The 13,233-nt window shown below is 39.8% G+C and overlaps 2 protein-coding genes across 5 annotated transcripts in view; one reads left to right on the plus strand and one right to left on the minus strand.

The window, feature by feature from the left end:
- inppl1b (inositol polyphosphate phosphatase-like 1b) overlaps positions 1–13,233 on the minus strand; it is a 33,915-nt gene that overhangs the window by 19,802 nt on the left and 880 nt on the right. Inside the window, exons 1-2 of one of the 2 annotated variants that reach the window (XM_088294056.1) lie at positions 3,628–3,724; positions 2,436–3,524 (exon numbers count right to left, since the gene is read on the minus strand). In XM_088294056.1, coding sequence (XP_088150182.1) covers positions 2,436–2,572 — 137 coding nt within the window. In that variant the 5' untranslated portion in view covers positions 2,573–3,524; positions 3,628–3,724. Of the gene's footprint in view, positions 1–2,435; positions 3,525–3,627; positions 3,725–13,233 lie in introns of those variants that run through there. The other variant, XM_088294057.1, reaches the window with a different exon arrangement.
- On the plus strand, positions 8,048–13,204 carry arr3b (arrestin 3b, retinal (X-arrestin)). Of its 3 annotated transcripts, none has more exons than XM_088294058.1 (17): positions 8,048–8,159; positions 8,251–8,282; positions 9,353–9,383; positions 9,527–9,587; positions 9,663–9,707; positions 9,774–9,967; positions 10,054–10,113; positions 10,187–10,263; positions 10,334–10,469; positions 10,555–10,639; positions 11,106–11,178; positions 11,282–11,419; positions 11,591–11,668; positions 11,749–11,772; positions 11,854–12,001; positions 12,101–12,130; positions 12,819–13,204. In XM_088294058.1, exons 2-17 carry the CDS (start codon positions 8,275–8,277, stop codon positions 12,984–12,986), a joined length of 1,356 nt encoding a protein of 451 aa, XP_088150184.1. In that variant the 5' UTR covers positions 8,048–8,159; positions 8,251–8,274; the 3' UTR covers positions 12,987–13,204. The 3 variants fall into 3 exon arrangements, 2 of the variants coding, with proteins under 2 accessions (XP_088150184.1, XP_088150185.1); XM_088294059.1 differs by having other exon boundaries at positions 8,050–8,159; positions 11,854–11,903; XR_015842883.1 differs by having other exon boundaries at positions 8,051–8,159; positions 11,854–11,903; positions 11,998–12,130; positions 12,819–13,020.

Raw genomic sequence — 13,233 nt, forward strand, 5'->3', positions numbered from 1 at the left:
AATTTTTTGTTTAAAAAAAATATATATATATACTATATATATATTTTTTTTTTCTTTTTTTTCTAATAAACTTTGTGACAGGATAGGCAGTTCAGAAAATGGATGGATGGATGGATGGATGAAATTGTGACAGTAAGCTATTAGCTACTCTTAATGACTGTATATTGTCTCACTACTGTTTACTGTGGATTTTCGCCAATTGCTGGTCTTGAAAGCATCCTCCACGATAAACAGGAATCACTGTAGAACAAAAATGCTATCAGTATATATAATGCTCAGCTTTTATTGACAGTCAGTCATTAACATGTTTATTATTATGGATGTAGTTTGCACTAGGTGATCGATATCAATTTAATTTATTTGGACATCAGAAAAGAAAAGGTGGTGTTTTTTTTTAAAAACGGTATCATGTAAGCTATTCCTCGAATACTTTGGTTGCCTTAGTTAGCTACATGAGAGAGATCATCTCTATTCATTATGACGCAGTGCAGTTCCACAACACTGGAAACAACCACCACGGTCACAAACACATTATTAAATGATAATCTTCGCGACAGATCTGTACTGTTTCATTTCTTTGGGGTGATCCAATACCCAAAATTAGCTAGATGAGAGAATACAGAGGAAAGGGGGGCGGACAAGGGAGCGGTGCAGGCGGATCGGCTCAGTTTTCAGGAATGCGTCTGGCGCAGGCTGAAGACCAGTCAGCATAGTGTGGTCACTGGAGCTCCCGCCCTCCTCCATGAGGCCCGAGGAAAGAAAGAAGCAGTATGATGGGAAAAGGGGAATCTTTTGCCAGCGTTTAAAAGCGGCTGACGTTGACAGTGATGATCTTGTAGTTGTCGTGGGAGTGACGTCTCTGAATTATTTTGTAATTGGGGTCAGTGGATGAGTGGTTTTGAATCTTTACAGCTTTACAAGTTCTTGGTACATTAGCTTACTACCTCCGCTTTGAAAGTGGGGCGGTTTTATGTGGGTCGTGTTATGTATTCAAAAATCTCTGACAGCCAGTGGAATAATACAATAGTTAACCCTAATGAGGAAAGCATTTTGGGGCAAGCCTGTTTATAAATAACCTTAAAAAAAAATAATGGAATAAAAAAAAAATTTAAGACAGCAAGCATATGACCGCATTTGTTTTGCCTGAATATAAGACCTGTTGCATTTGTTGACTGGCAAAATGTCTTCGGATAATCTGAATGTTTGCATGTATTTATCAAAGGCTACAAATCCATAATATCAACACTAAAAATAATTGTAGCTGGAAACTGGAAAATTACAAGATAAATTCACATAAACAGCCTATAATGAAAAGTTGATGCGAGGCAACCACACAGTTCAGTTAGTAAGCCAACTTCACCTGTACTAACATTAGCTTGGGCCTTTGGATTGGAATGAATAATAAAGTACATGAACATTTTTTTTTTAAATTCAATTTTTTTAGAATGTACATTTTTAAGATCTTTTCAGTCTTCACATAATACCACCATTTTGCTGGAGTTACACTTGAGTCACAGTAGCATTCAGGTGAGTTGTTTTAGCTAGTTAGCATCAGGCCAAGACTGCTCAACTTCAAGAACCAACCGCAACCTGAAATAATGTCACTGTTTGACTCAAGACCTTGAGTTTGTAAACACAGGTGAGTGTTTGAACTGGATGGAATATGTACCCTCGGGTCACGCGTCAAATCAAACAAATACATTAAAACCGAAATATTTACGCCATATAGGGGCCGAGCCCGACCAGAAAAACAGTGACTAATTTACAGAATACTCTCAAAATTTTCGTAATTGTCTTAAATAATTATTAATCACGTTTGTATGATCCCATGTTCGGCTGAGGTTTTTAAGAACCGAATGAGAACACATAAACCAGGCTAAACTTAACTCCTCCCTGATTTACTATGATCTTAAATAATCATGAAGTAAAACTTCAAAATACTTCCTTGATAAGAATTATTACTTTCTGATTAGCCTGAGGTTGTGCAGCATCTTGTGGAATTAAAAATACAGTCGAATGCCACAAATTGGTGAAATTTTCAGCAAAGAGCTAAAGATAGGTTTCACAGGGAAACAAATGCTAATTAGTGAATTTGTGTTAATGGTACAAAGCAAATGATTGAAAGTAACCCTCTGACTTTTTTTTCTGTACCGGATGTATTATGAGAGAATTCCATGTACTACATACATAATTGACATCTGAATATTTAAGCAGTTTAATATTATAAAACAAATAATATTATACTTCCACATTTTGCTCACATGATGCCATCATAGCATTTTGGGCACATTGTTTACATTCAAACTGATCCGTATCTTGCCTCCAACCGTCTAAAATAGAACCAATCTTCAGAGCCACACCTCACAAAACTAGTCGCATGAACGTACAATTTAGCAGTCGTCATTCAGGTGATTCTAAGTATGTGATGTACTCACAGGAGGCACAGAGCAAAGGCTTCCGGCACAGATTCACTGTCTCTGACCAGGAAGCTTCCATCCCTCCCGGCTCGTGCCAGCAAGTCCTCTGCGTGCACGCGGCTGATGTCACGGTGATACCATGCAGCTGTCGCCATGGCAACCGATGTTAAGAGACAGTCTAATGAAGGAGATCCACATGAGGAGAGAGTATTGACAGTAAAGCGTCTTCAAAGTCTGTCACTCTGGTACCGCGTCAATCCAGTCTGTGTTGACAAGTACTTCCGAGGTCCCCGTTTGCTCCCAAAAACATTGGCTGCATGGGAATGAAATATCAACCAATGATGGATGTTCAGATGGATCTCAAAGTCGTCTTTGTATAGAGAGGCTGTTCCGCTTCTTGGCTGCCAGGTGTGCGTTTGCCTATTCCAGGCGCGAGGAAGAGGGAAAAAACAGCAGGAGCTGCCAACCACAAACACAAGCCCTCCTCTTGTTGTCCCAAAACAAAACCTCCGCATGCAAACAGGAAAAGAAGCACCAAGAATGGCAAAACAAACAAACCAGGCCTCATACACACAGACAGCCAGAAAGCGCCCACACACTCCCAAGAAAAGAGCAGCGGCGGAACCGTCCCAGATGCAACTCAGTCAGCACTAAAAGCAGACAGGCAGGCATACAACCAGAATCCAGACTAATTCAAATGATTTCCCAGCTCTGTTGCCATATAAGGGAAAAGGAACAGCCTCCAAAATGTTCAGCTGATGACTGGACTCCTCGTTTTCCAGATCCAGATTCCATTTAGAGGCAGTCTGGTCAGATGTGGCTTCCTTGTAGGATCTCACTTTCATTCCGGCGTGTGTCACAAGTGTCCTGTCCGCACTGGTTGTGTCGTCCAGTGGTTCTGCAGTTGTGTCGACAGAGCAGGCGGGAGGTGAGGAAGGGGGTGGCGGTTGAAGACAGGAAGAGACGATCTCTTTGGAGCGTAGCGTAGTCGGAGGAGGTGACTTTGCATTCCAGATGACCGAGACCGTAGTCGGGAGCTGAACTTCACCAGCGGTGTGTGAAATAGCAGATCACTTCCTCTGCCTCAGGCCCTGCCCAGTCTCTTTCCTGACATTCAAACAGAAAAATAAGTTTGCAGATGTGCTGCCTGGCAAGCCCTCACTTTTGTTCAATGTTCATTCAAGGATTTCATTTATGGATTTGTCCTTACTTCATATTTTCGTTTTGTTTGTTTGAAGTCTCCCAAAAGGTCCTGTCCCTTATTGCTTTTCACTTTAGGGGAAAATAGCAGCCAGCATATGGTTATGATCAACCCTGACATTTCTTATTTTTGCCCGCCTTGAACGTTGCCCATTCAGCCCTCCTACTTTCCTCCTCCTCCGCGAGTCGGAGTGCAGAACTCAGTGGGACGCTACTTGGCTTCATATTTGCTCTTCAGACTCGTGCTGTACTCAGCAGAAATACGGCGACCGCCAACACCAGCCCCCCACATAAAACAAAATAGACATGGGCCCCTGCCAATGTAAAACATCGCGTCCTCTGACATTCGCGAGAAATGCATTTCCATGTGCTCAACCTGGCAACCTTGTATTGTTTATAATACTCTATATCTGGGAATCTGTTTGAAGAAGATTTAATTGTTCTGCTTGTCACTATACATCACTGGCACAAATGGATAATAAATATTAAAAATATTAAAAAATATATTAAAAATAGTATATATATATATATATATATATATATATATATATATATATATATATATATATATATATATATATATATATATATATTATTTTTTGGGGGGGGCGGTGGGGTACTAAACCAATTAAGTGAAAGTGGATGATTTCCCGCAACGCACCACATTATCTCTTTGGATTATACAATTAATGCAAATTTCCGGTATGGATTTGAAATTGTTCTCTCGCATTTCCATTGTGCAAGATTATAAAGTTGAGTCGATTTGATAAGTATGTATGTATTATGTGTTGTTTCTGTGACTTTCAGTTCAGATACCAACTTTAGTTGTATTACAAAATGGAAAATGATTACACGGCTCACCAAATGTCAGTGATTCATGTTTACGGGAATGAATTCACATCAAGCCGTCGTGCTCTTTATCAGTTTATATGCCGATGCGGTGGCAATACATGATGTAATTTACTTGTGGTTTGACTCTTGTGGAGGAAGCAAATTTCTAATTTGGGTCTTGAGCTGAGAAGGCGTGGGAAAGACTGGTACGACGGAAACCGACAATTCTGTGGTTTAAATGAGACATTGTTTTGACCACACCAAGTTCATTGTCTTACATTATGATAAGTGATCATTAGAAAAGACCCCTTAGTCTAGACTATCTTGAGTGAATGCTCAAAATCCAGAATACATAACAGTCTCGATGTATGAGAAAGTGAGTATCTTTTCTCTGCAAACAATACAAGTGCATAAGTGTGAGGCCCTTGGGGAGAGCCGAGCAAGAGGAACAGTAGTCCATAGTCTTGAGACAACAGACAGGCGTTCATCGAGCAGATTTCTTAAACTTAGCTCAACCCAAAAAGATTTTTCAAAACATTAAAGATTTTTTTTTAAATTTGTGACAGACCTAAGATGGGAAGATAATAAGGCATTTAATAGGTTTGGCTTGATCCGATAATCTCAAGAAAGAACACCAAACACAAAGATTCCGACTCACAATTGAGCTCCAAACTTCCTCAGAGACAGAAATCACATGTTTTTCTCCAAAACGAACTTGAACAGAAACTATGCACTGATGTTATCCGAGTGTTTCTGAAAAGAACCAGAAGCGGGAATTTTATAACGTGGCGATGCCATCAAGAAAGGACTGACTTTGGAAGATTTTTGACACACTTTTACAAACAAATAAATAAATAACATTAGATAGCACTTATTTAGTTTAATTTACCACCACTTCCTTGTTTAACGGACAGTGCGCTTCTCTGATTGGCTAAAGCCACAGAATCAAATGACTGGAGAGTTGTTGGCTTTCACCGCACACAAACGTTTTTGGTCGCAAATATTGAACATTGAACACAAATAATAATATTTAATTTTGTCAGCCAAGACTCATTTTGGACCCTTTTATCAGGACAAATCCAGTCTTAACACACCTCAGAAATAAGGATAATCTTATCAGAAAATCTTACAAGATACAAGATAGACGGACATTTACGTCCTTGGTTGTGTTCACGGTTTTAAATGCAACTCACGATTACCAGCCTGAATAATAGTGAAAAGTAATTCAAGAATTGTAATTTACACTATTTATCGCAAATAATAAAGAAGAACACTTTGGTTTAGTGTAGCAACAGAATTTGTTCCTTTTATAGTAACAAAAGCTACATGACCGCCTAAATTCAACATGCTGAAGACCGTGCTTACGAAGTAAGACAAGATCATTCCACTCGTCTGAAATGTGTTGGGAACACCCAGCAAAGTTGACGTCTAAATTCAGCGTCAACCTAAAAGAGCACCGGCTTAACCATAAGGGGATTAAAGGACTATATGTGACCTCGTGCAGGCACACCAAGGGAAAGCAAATTCAAACAAAACAGCAGGAAGGATACTATTAAAAAGACATACTTTGCGTAACACTTATACCTCCTCCTGAACACAAATATTCTTTTATTTTGGGAAAAAAAAAAATCTTTCCCAAGAGAAGTAAAGAGACTTCTTGGAAAAGACTGACTGACAGTTTTAAATTTAGGTAACAGCCTGTCTGCTGTTTTTCTGGCAAACTGTACACAAGACTTCAGTTTGGTAAACGCCTCATGCGGTGAAATGTTAAAAGGCTTCCACTTGAAATTGTGATTAAACAAGGAAGAGCTTTGCTTTGCATAACAATTTGTCTGCAAAGAGAAGGCTTCTCTTGCTTTCCAGGGCTTCATAATCGCCCAATGTTCCACATTCAGCAGCCAAAATGAACGATTTGCCTTCAGGTTTCTGAAATTCTCACTGCTTTGGAATTGAACGCAAAGTGTTCCTTGGCTTGAAGATTTGGATCGCATATATGGTGAGCAGTTCAAACGACCCTGCTCCACTGTATGTTTCTCACTTCAAGCAGCTCGCAAGCCTTGTTGCTGCAAATCAGCGGAATGGTGGCCAACATTTTCATTATCTTCGACTGTCAGGGTGTTAAAATCTTCCACGCAATCCACCTCAGTCATTAATCAATCCATTACACTTGGCTGAATAAGTGTGAAAATCCGGCACCGATCCACCCACAGATTTACCCCAGCGGCCTTGCGCCAAGTAAAACAGCTGATGCACGGGCGGATCACAAGAGGCGAAAATGGGCCCTACTGATATGTAGCTATCAAATCGAATGATTTCGCAAATCACAACGGTATATTGTGCCTACATCAAGACAACAACTAATTATTACATTTGTGTTAAACACTGGTTTGATGATCAGACAAATTCAACACAATTTAAATTTCAGTGTTTGTGGGAGGTTTCATGTATAGATTTATGCTATCAGACTTGTACTCTAAAAATAAAATTTGAAAAAATGTCATATATTAGGACGGAGAAAGGAAAAACAATTGATTTGGGCATTTTTAACACGATGACTTCTGTAAGCGGCATTTCACAAATATATCTATTTTTATGGATAATAATTGCAAATATTTACTTATATTTTGCTATTTGTATGTTTGTGATAAGAAATTATACATTTTTTTTGTCTTTTTAATTATTTAGATTTTTGGATTGAAATGTGTCAACTGTAGAGGGCGCAATTCTTTATTTACTGTTTTTCCACGAAGAAGAAAGTGTTGTTTTGTCGGAAAAGAAATAAAAACGATGGCGGAGGAGCAACACGGTCTTTTTACCGTGCTGCGACCATCAGTGTTTGTTCACGCGTAAAAAGTTGTTTTTTGTCCGTCATTACGTGAAGAGGTTGAACAACGAAAATAATAAGCAACTAAAGAAATCAAAAATAGCCGCTACAACTTCCATCTCAAAGCATTATCATATTTTATTTACATTGTGGCTCTTTGATTCCCTCGTGATGAACGTCAAACACCATCAATTGCGGCGTTGTGGAATGAAAATATTGCAGACTGAATTATATGAGTTGCAGAGTCTCGGTACAGAGCATTTATTTCTTTAAATATGGGCACAGATTGTCCGCAGCTTGGTCAAGAAGCCATCTGTTGCTTTGGCTGGCATAACAACCAAATCCACCTAATACCGCTCTTAAAAGAAGTCCTTATTCCAGTCACAATCTTTGAAGGGTAAGCGCTCGTAGCGCTTAAAAAGTCCTCAATAAATGCGAGGATTAGAATTACATCTATAAATGATCTCAGAGTATTTTTTTTCTTGCATTATTGTTATCGTTATTGAGAAATAATGACAGAATAATTTAAAATGTGTGCCATAGAATTGAGCAGCACAATTAAGCTTCAGAAAATCCCAGCCATAACCAGGTAACCAACATCTTAAGAAGAGGAATTGGCTGTTAACCAAAAGGAAAGTCCAGGCAGGGCCTTTTCTTTGGAAGTCACATAACTCGTAAATTATTTTTACACCCAGCGAGCACCAAAACCGCAGCGTTGTAATCAATTAATCAGATTTAGTCGAAAACAACCTTCTTTAAAACACGCTTTAAGCTGACGAGAGGGCTGTGGAGGTCAGAGGTCAAACTATAAAGGCGACAGGCAGGGAGTGACCGACTCACACTTGCACACTGTTAACAGACGACGACAGAGGAGAAGACTGACAGCGGTGAGTGAAGCGCTGCGATGAGGAAATGATCATTAAATGTCATAATGTGGGAGAGACTGATATTTGATACCATCTTTTTTTCCATGTACAGACTGTTTTTTTTTTCACCTTCAACATGTCAAAGTAAGTTTTTTTGCTAATGCTAATGGTCATGATTATCTTCTTAATATATTGCATTGCTTGAGACATTTTTACCAGCCGCTCATCCAGTTTAATGATGCATACCGTTTAATTAAAGGAACTAGGGGTGCGCAACTCTCCTCAGAAGACGATTCGACACGATTCGTGATATATGGGCTGCGATAAGATTCAAGGATATAACGATTTGAAAATGTAACGATTGAATTTGGTTTGATTCAGTGGAATTGATTTGATTCAATATATGGCTGTAGATTTCGTCAATAAGCAACATGTAAAAGATCTCCAAAACCCAAAGTAATTTTAGTTCACTAAAATCAAAGAAACGACAAATCATCTACAAGATCAGACTGATTTGTATCTGGTTCACATCTCTCGTAAAAGAATTTGATATCTTGATAGATGGGGTGCAAAAGCAAAATCATTTTCCGATTTAAATTGTTATTTTTGTTACACACCTCAAAGGAACCAAACATGGTAAATTACATGACCCTTTGGGAATGGACACAAATATAATGCGATATAGGTTTCCAGTATGAAAACATTGTCTGTAAAAAAGGGTTGAAAGCAAACCAAGTAAGCTTCATCCAAGATCTGTTTTCAGATTAACATGTTGACTCGTGGATGTTACTGCAATTGAATCAGAAATTCCTTCACAAGAATAAGCGGATCTGTTCCAGGATTAAACACCTCTGTGTTGCCAATCTAACACCCTGGTGCTCTCGAATATGGATTAATCCTGATTACGTTGGATTGTGGCCATTTGATTGATTTCACCGGACATGTTTACAATACAGCGGGAAAAGTTTTAACTCGATTAAACGGCACACAACAGACAAGAAGACCGCGCACAAAAGATTGCCTTGTAAGGTTATGTCATAATCTTTATAGTAGGGTGATATTGAGGAATAATAATAAAAAAACAAAAAAAAACGGGTATTCAATTTCCATTAAAACAAGATAGCTCTGCACAATGATTTGAAGACAAATGATTTAAAGGATTGCATTGGTCGTTATAAAAGTGTTTTGAATAACTCTGTTTCCTTCTGCTCCAGAGTTTTCAAGAAGACCAGCGGCAACGGACATGTAAGTGGCCTCTGTCAGATAATTATTACTGAGCACTCTTGGGGATAGGAGAAGTGCCGTTGCACTTTTGCAGCTCCTTAAAATAACCTGAAAAGTCTTGCGACCTAGTAGAGTAGGAACTTTTGTTTTTCCATTTCCCTCAGATTGCCTTGTACTTGGGGAAGAGAGACTTTGTGGACAATGTGGATTCGGTGGAAGTGGTTGGTGGGTGTCAAAGTTTGTACGGGGTCACTTTACCTCCCTGGAGTCTAATGTCAGTTCATCTTTTCTCAATCCCAGACGGAGTTGTTAAAGTGGATCCCTCTGGACTCGATGGCAAAAAAGGTACTTCATTACGACGGGCCGTACTTCCAGAAGCGGCGCTCTAGATTGTGTGTCTCTCTTTTGTAGTATTCGTATACCTTGCTTGTGCCTTCCGCTACGGAAGTGAAGACTTGGACGTGATTGGGCTGTCCTGCAGGAAAGACATCTGGATAAATCGCGTTCAGGTGTATCCGCCCACAGAAGGCAATGCAACAAAATCACCAATGCAGGAATCCCTCCTGAAGAAAGTCGGAGAGCAAGGGTGTCCCTTCGCCTTCCAGGTGACGGTGCATTTTACTCTCGTAAACCGTCAATCACAACTTAATTTCGTCATCGTCTTGACGTGTCTTGTTCTTCTTGGTTTCAGATGCCAACCAACCTCCCCTGCTCCGTTGCCTTACAACCTGGGCCGAATGATGCCGGCAAGGTACTGAAGTTGACGTCTTGGTTTTCACTGGCATTCCCCGTTTCAAACTTCACTCCGACTTCCTCCCTTTCAGGCTTGCGGGGTGGACTTTGAGGTCAAAGCGTACATGGCCAACGAAGCAAACAATGCTAATGAAACCATTGAGAAGAAGTACGTATGCCCGGAGTTGCCCAATCAAGACAGGATTGTGATAAATTAAAGAGAACTACATCTGCCATAGGGACACCTGTCGGTTGATGATTCGAAAAATCCAGTTTGCACCAGCCAAAAACAACGCCGGACCGAGGGCGGATATCACCAAGCAGTTCATGATGTCGGACAAACCCATTCACCTGGAAGGCTCCCTTGACAAAGAGGTGGCTGCAAATGATTTGAACACCTGAACCTGATGAGAACATTCAGTCAGGGTGTTCATAAATCTGATGGTGTTTCTGTTTACAGGTCTATTACCACGGAGATCCCATCACTGTTAATGTAAAAATCAACAATGAAACCACTAAAGTTGTGAAGAAAATCCAAGTCATAGGTGAGGAGAAGGAATTTGTTAAGCCTAAACACGCATTGGACTCCAACCATCACCCACAATTGCCGATGCAGCAGTTTTATTGACGACTCTGTGATCAATGTCTGCTCTACTTTTGGTCGATCTGTTCAATGTCTTGCCACAAACGACTAGAACACGCTGTCACAAAACAGCGCATTTATTCCACTATGATTGTTCAAAAAGTTGAGGATGTATCTTTCATTCAACATGTTCTATCATTTAACATAATGTAAATATCTGATTATATCACATGCATTTATTTTTGCTTTGTTTTATTCTGCAGCCAGGTCGGCATTGCCAATCCTAAACTGTTCTTGATTGCCTAACCAGGCAAAATATTGGTTTAAGAAAAAAAATTGAATTTGATCCTTGAAGGAAAGGCAAGAAAGCCCAGGGACAATAATCATAAATTTATGTTTTGCGTTTTTTTGGGTTTTTTTTTTTTTAGTTGAGCAGCTGACAAATGTGGTGCTGTATTCTTCTGACACTTACACAAAGCCAGTCTGCATAGAGGACTTTGGGTAAAGCTTGCTCACGCAATCCCATCACATCTTAAAATGAAAATATCGTTTTATCCACATCCTATGTTTATCCTACACTGTGCTCCACTTTTCAAACACACAGGGAGACAATTAACGCCAACTCCACATTGGAGAAATCCTTCAAAGTGACCCCACTGCTGTCCAACAACAAGGAGAAGCGAGGACTGTCAGTGGACGGACGGCTAAAAGACGAGGACACAAACCTGGCGTCCACTACCTTGTAAGCCACATCACAGAGCTTTGGGCTGAGGGATTACGCTGAGCTCAGGACAGTCTTTTCATCCTCTTATTGGGTGGCGGTGATACAACGCCACCTTGTGTCATCCACTTATCGGGTCTTAAGAGTAAATCCTCACGGTGTAAAAGGTCAGCTATTTCTGTCTTCCCGCAGGAGTCAGGATAATAAGGAGATGCAAGGAATTCTCGTATCCTACAAAGTCAAAGTCAACCTAATGGTGTCTGGAGGAGGGTAAGAATTTATGGTTTGTGATGTAAATTGATTAAGGCTGTGCCTCACTATGAAAATGTGATTGTTTGTTTCCACAAAAGCCTACTGGGAGGCCTGACATCAAGGTATATATATAACTCGGCTTCATTTCTGAACATAAATACTTGCATATGCATTTTTACTGATTTACATAACTTGTTTTCTAGTGACGTCACAGTGGAGCTCCCTTTGACGCTGATGTCCCCAAAGCCAGCAGGTGAGCTCAGCTTCAATCTTCCCATTTTCTCATTAAAATACATATCCATCACAATTCATTGTCTGATTTTTTTTGCCAATGCTGCGCATGGCAGAAGTGTAAGTTAATCCCGAACACGTCCACGCGGTATTTTGATGCTTGCGATGCGTTGTTTGATACATTTTCTCTTGTGTGTTTGTGCATTTTATGAACCACAGCCAATTGGAGTAAAGGCCTCTTTAGTTCAGGTGAGGTCATCATAGGTGTCGTGCATTCTGCTACAGTGCCAAATATCCAATTTTCGATCTATCTGTTTAACAACACAGCACTCATTAGTTAGATAATCTATCTGGCGACCAATCTGTTGATGCTCATGTTTTTAATGGTCATACAAGACCAAAAATAAACATACTACAGTTGATTATAAAACAGTAACAAAGTCTCAATATGAGAGGCAACTAGCAAAGGTGTTTTGCGATGTACAGCACAAAAATGAGTCTCATTTGCCCATCAGGTTTTTGTAATAAACACAAGTTCTACAATTCCTGGTTTCCAAGTTCAATGTATTTGATGCTTGTGACTCAAAACGCTTGCATCTCAAATCATCTTTCCCCTTTGGAATGAATGGAAATGCCATTTTTCCATTCCAGCCCACATTGTGCCTACTCTGGTGTGTATAGGTTTCACAAGTGACTCAGTAAGCTGCAGTATACTTACTCATTTGTTGAAAGAACTTGTGAAAGTTTTCTTATAGTCTGTCTCCATGTGCTGCTGCACCTTTTGTGCTTAAATGCCCGCAGCTTCAAGAGTTTAATTTGTAGATAGCGTAACAACACGGGCACCGTCTTGAAACATTTCAAGCGTAGACAGATTAACAATTACAGTACCTTGGTGTGGACTCCAAAAAGGCTTAGTATGCCATTATTGTGATCACAGAACGGATGTCGCCATCGAGCCAATGGACGAATAAGACGTCGCCAAGATACAAACAGCAGAACAACAATGGAACTCGACAACAGTGAAGGACAAACGATACTGTGCCCTCACTTCCTGCGCACACATATACAGTATTTTCCTAGAGGTATTTATCTGCGTGACATTTGATAGCTTTGGACAGAAATAAACACATTCAATGTTACTTTGATTCTGGAAATGTCTCCTAGTACAGAATGTGAACTTTCGTTTCAAATTGTTGTGACTTCAAAATATGTTCTTTAGCACATAAAGACAAATATGATGAGTGAACGCTCATGTGGAAATGAATGCACGGATGTTTTTCTAGAGAGACAATTTTAGGAAATAAAACAAAAGTTTCCCCATTACCAATCTTGCTGCCTGTTTTCTGTTGTCT

This window comes from Idiotropiscis lumnitzeri, chromosome 4 (assembly GCF_059441095.1).
Source record: "Idiotropiscis lumnitzeri isolate Australia: NSW breed Sydney's pygmy pipehorse chromosome 4, RoL_Ilum_1.0, whole genome shotgun sequence".
NCBI classification, from domain to species: Eukaryota; Metazoa; Chordata; class Actinopteri; order Syngnathiformes; family Syngnathidae; genus Idiotropiscis; species Idiotropiscis lumnitzeri.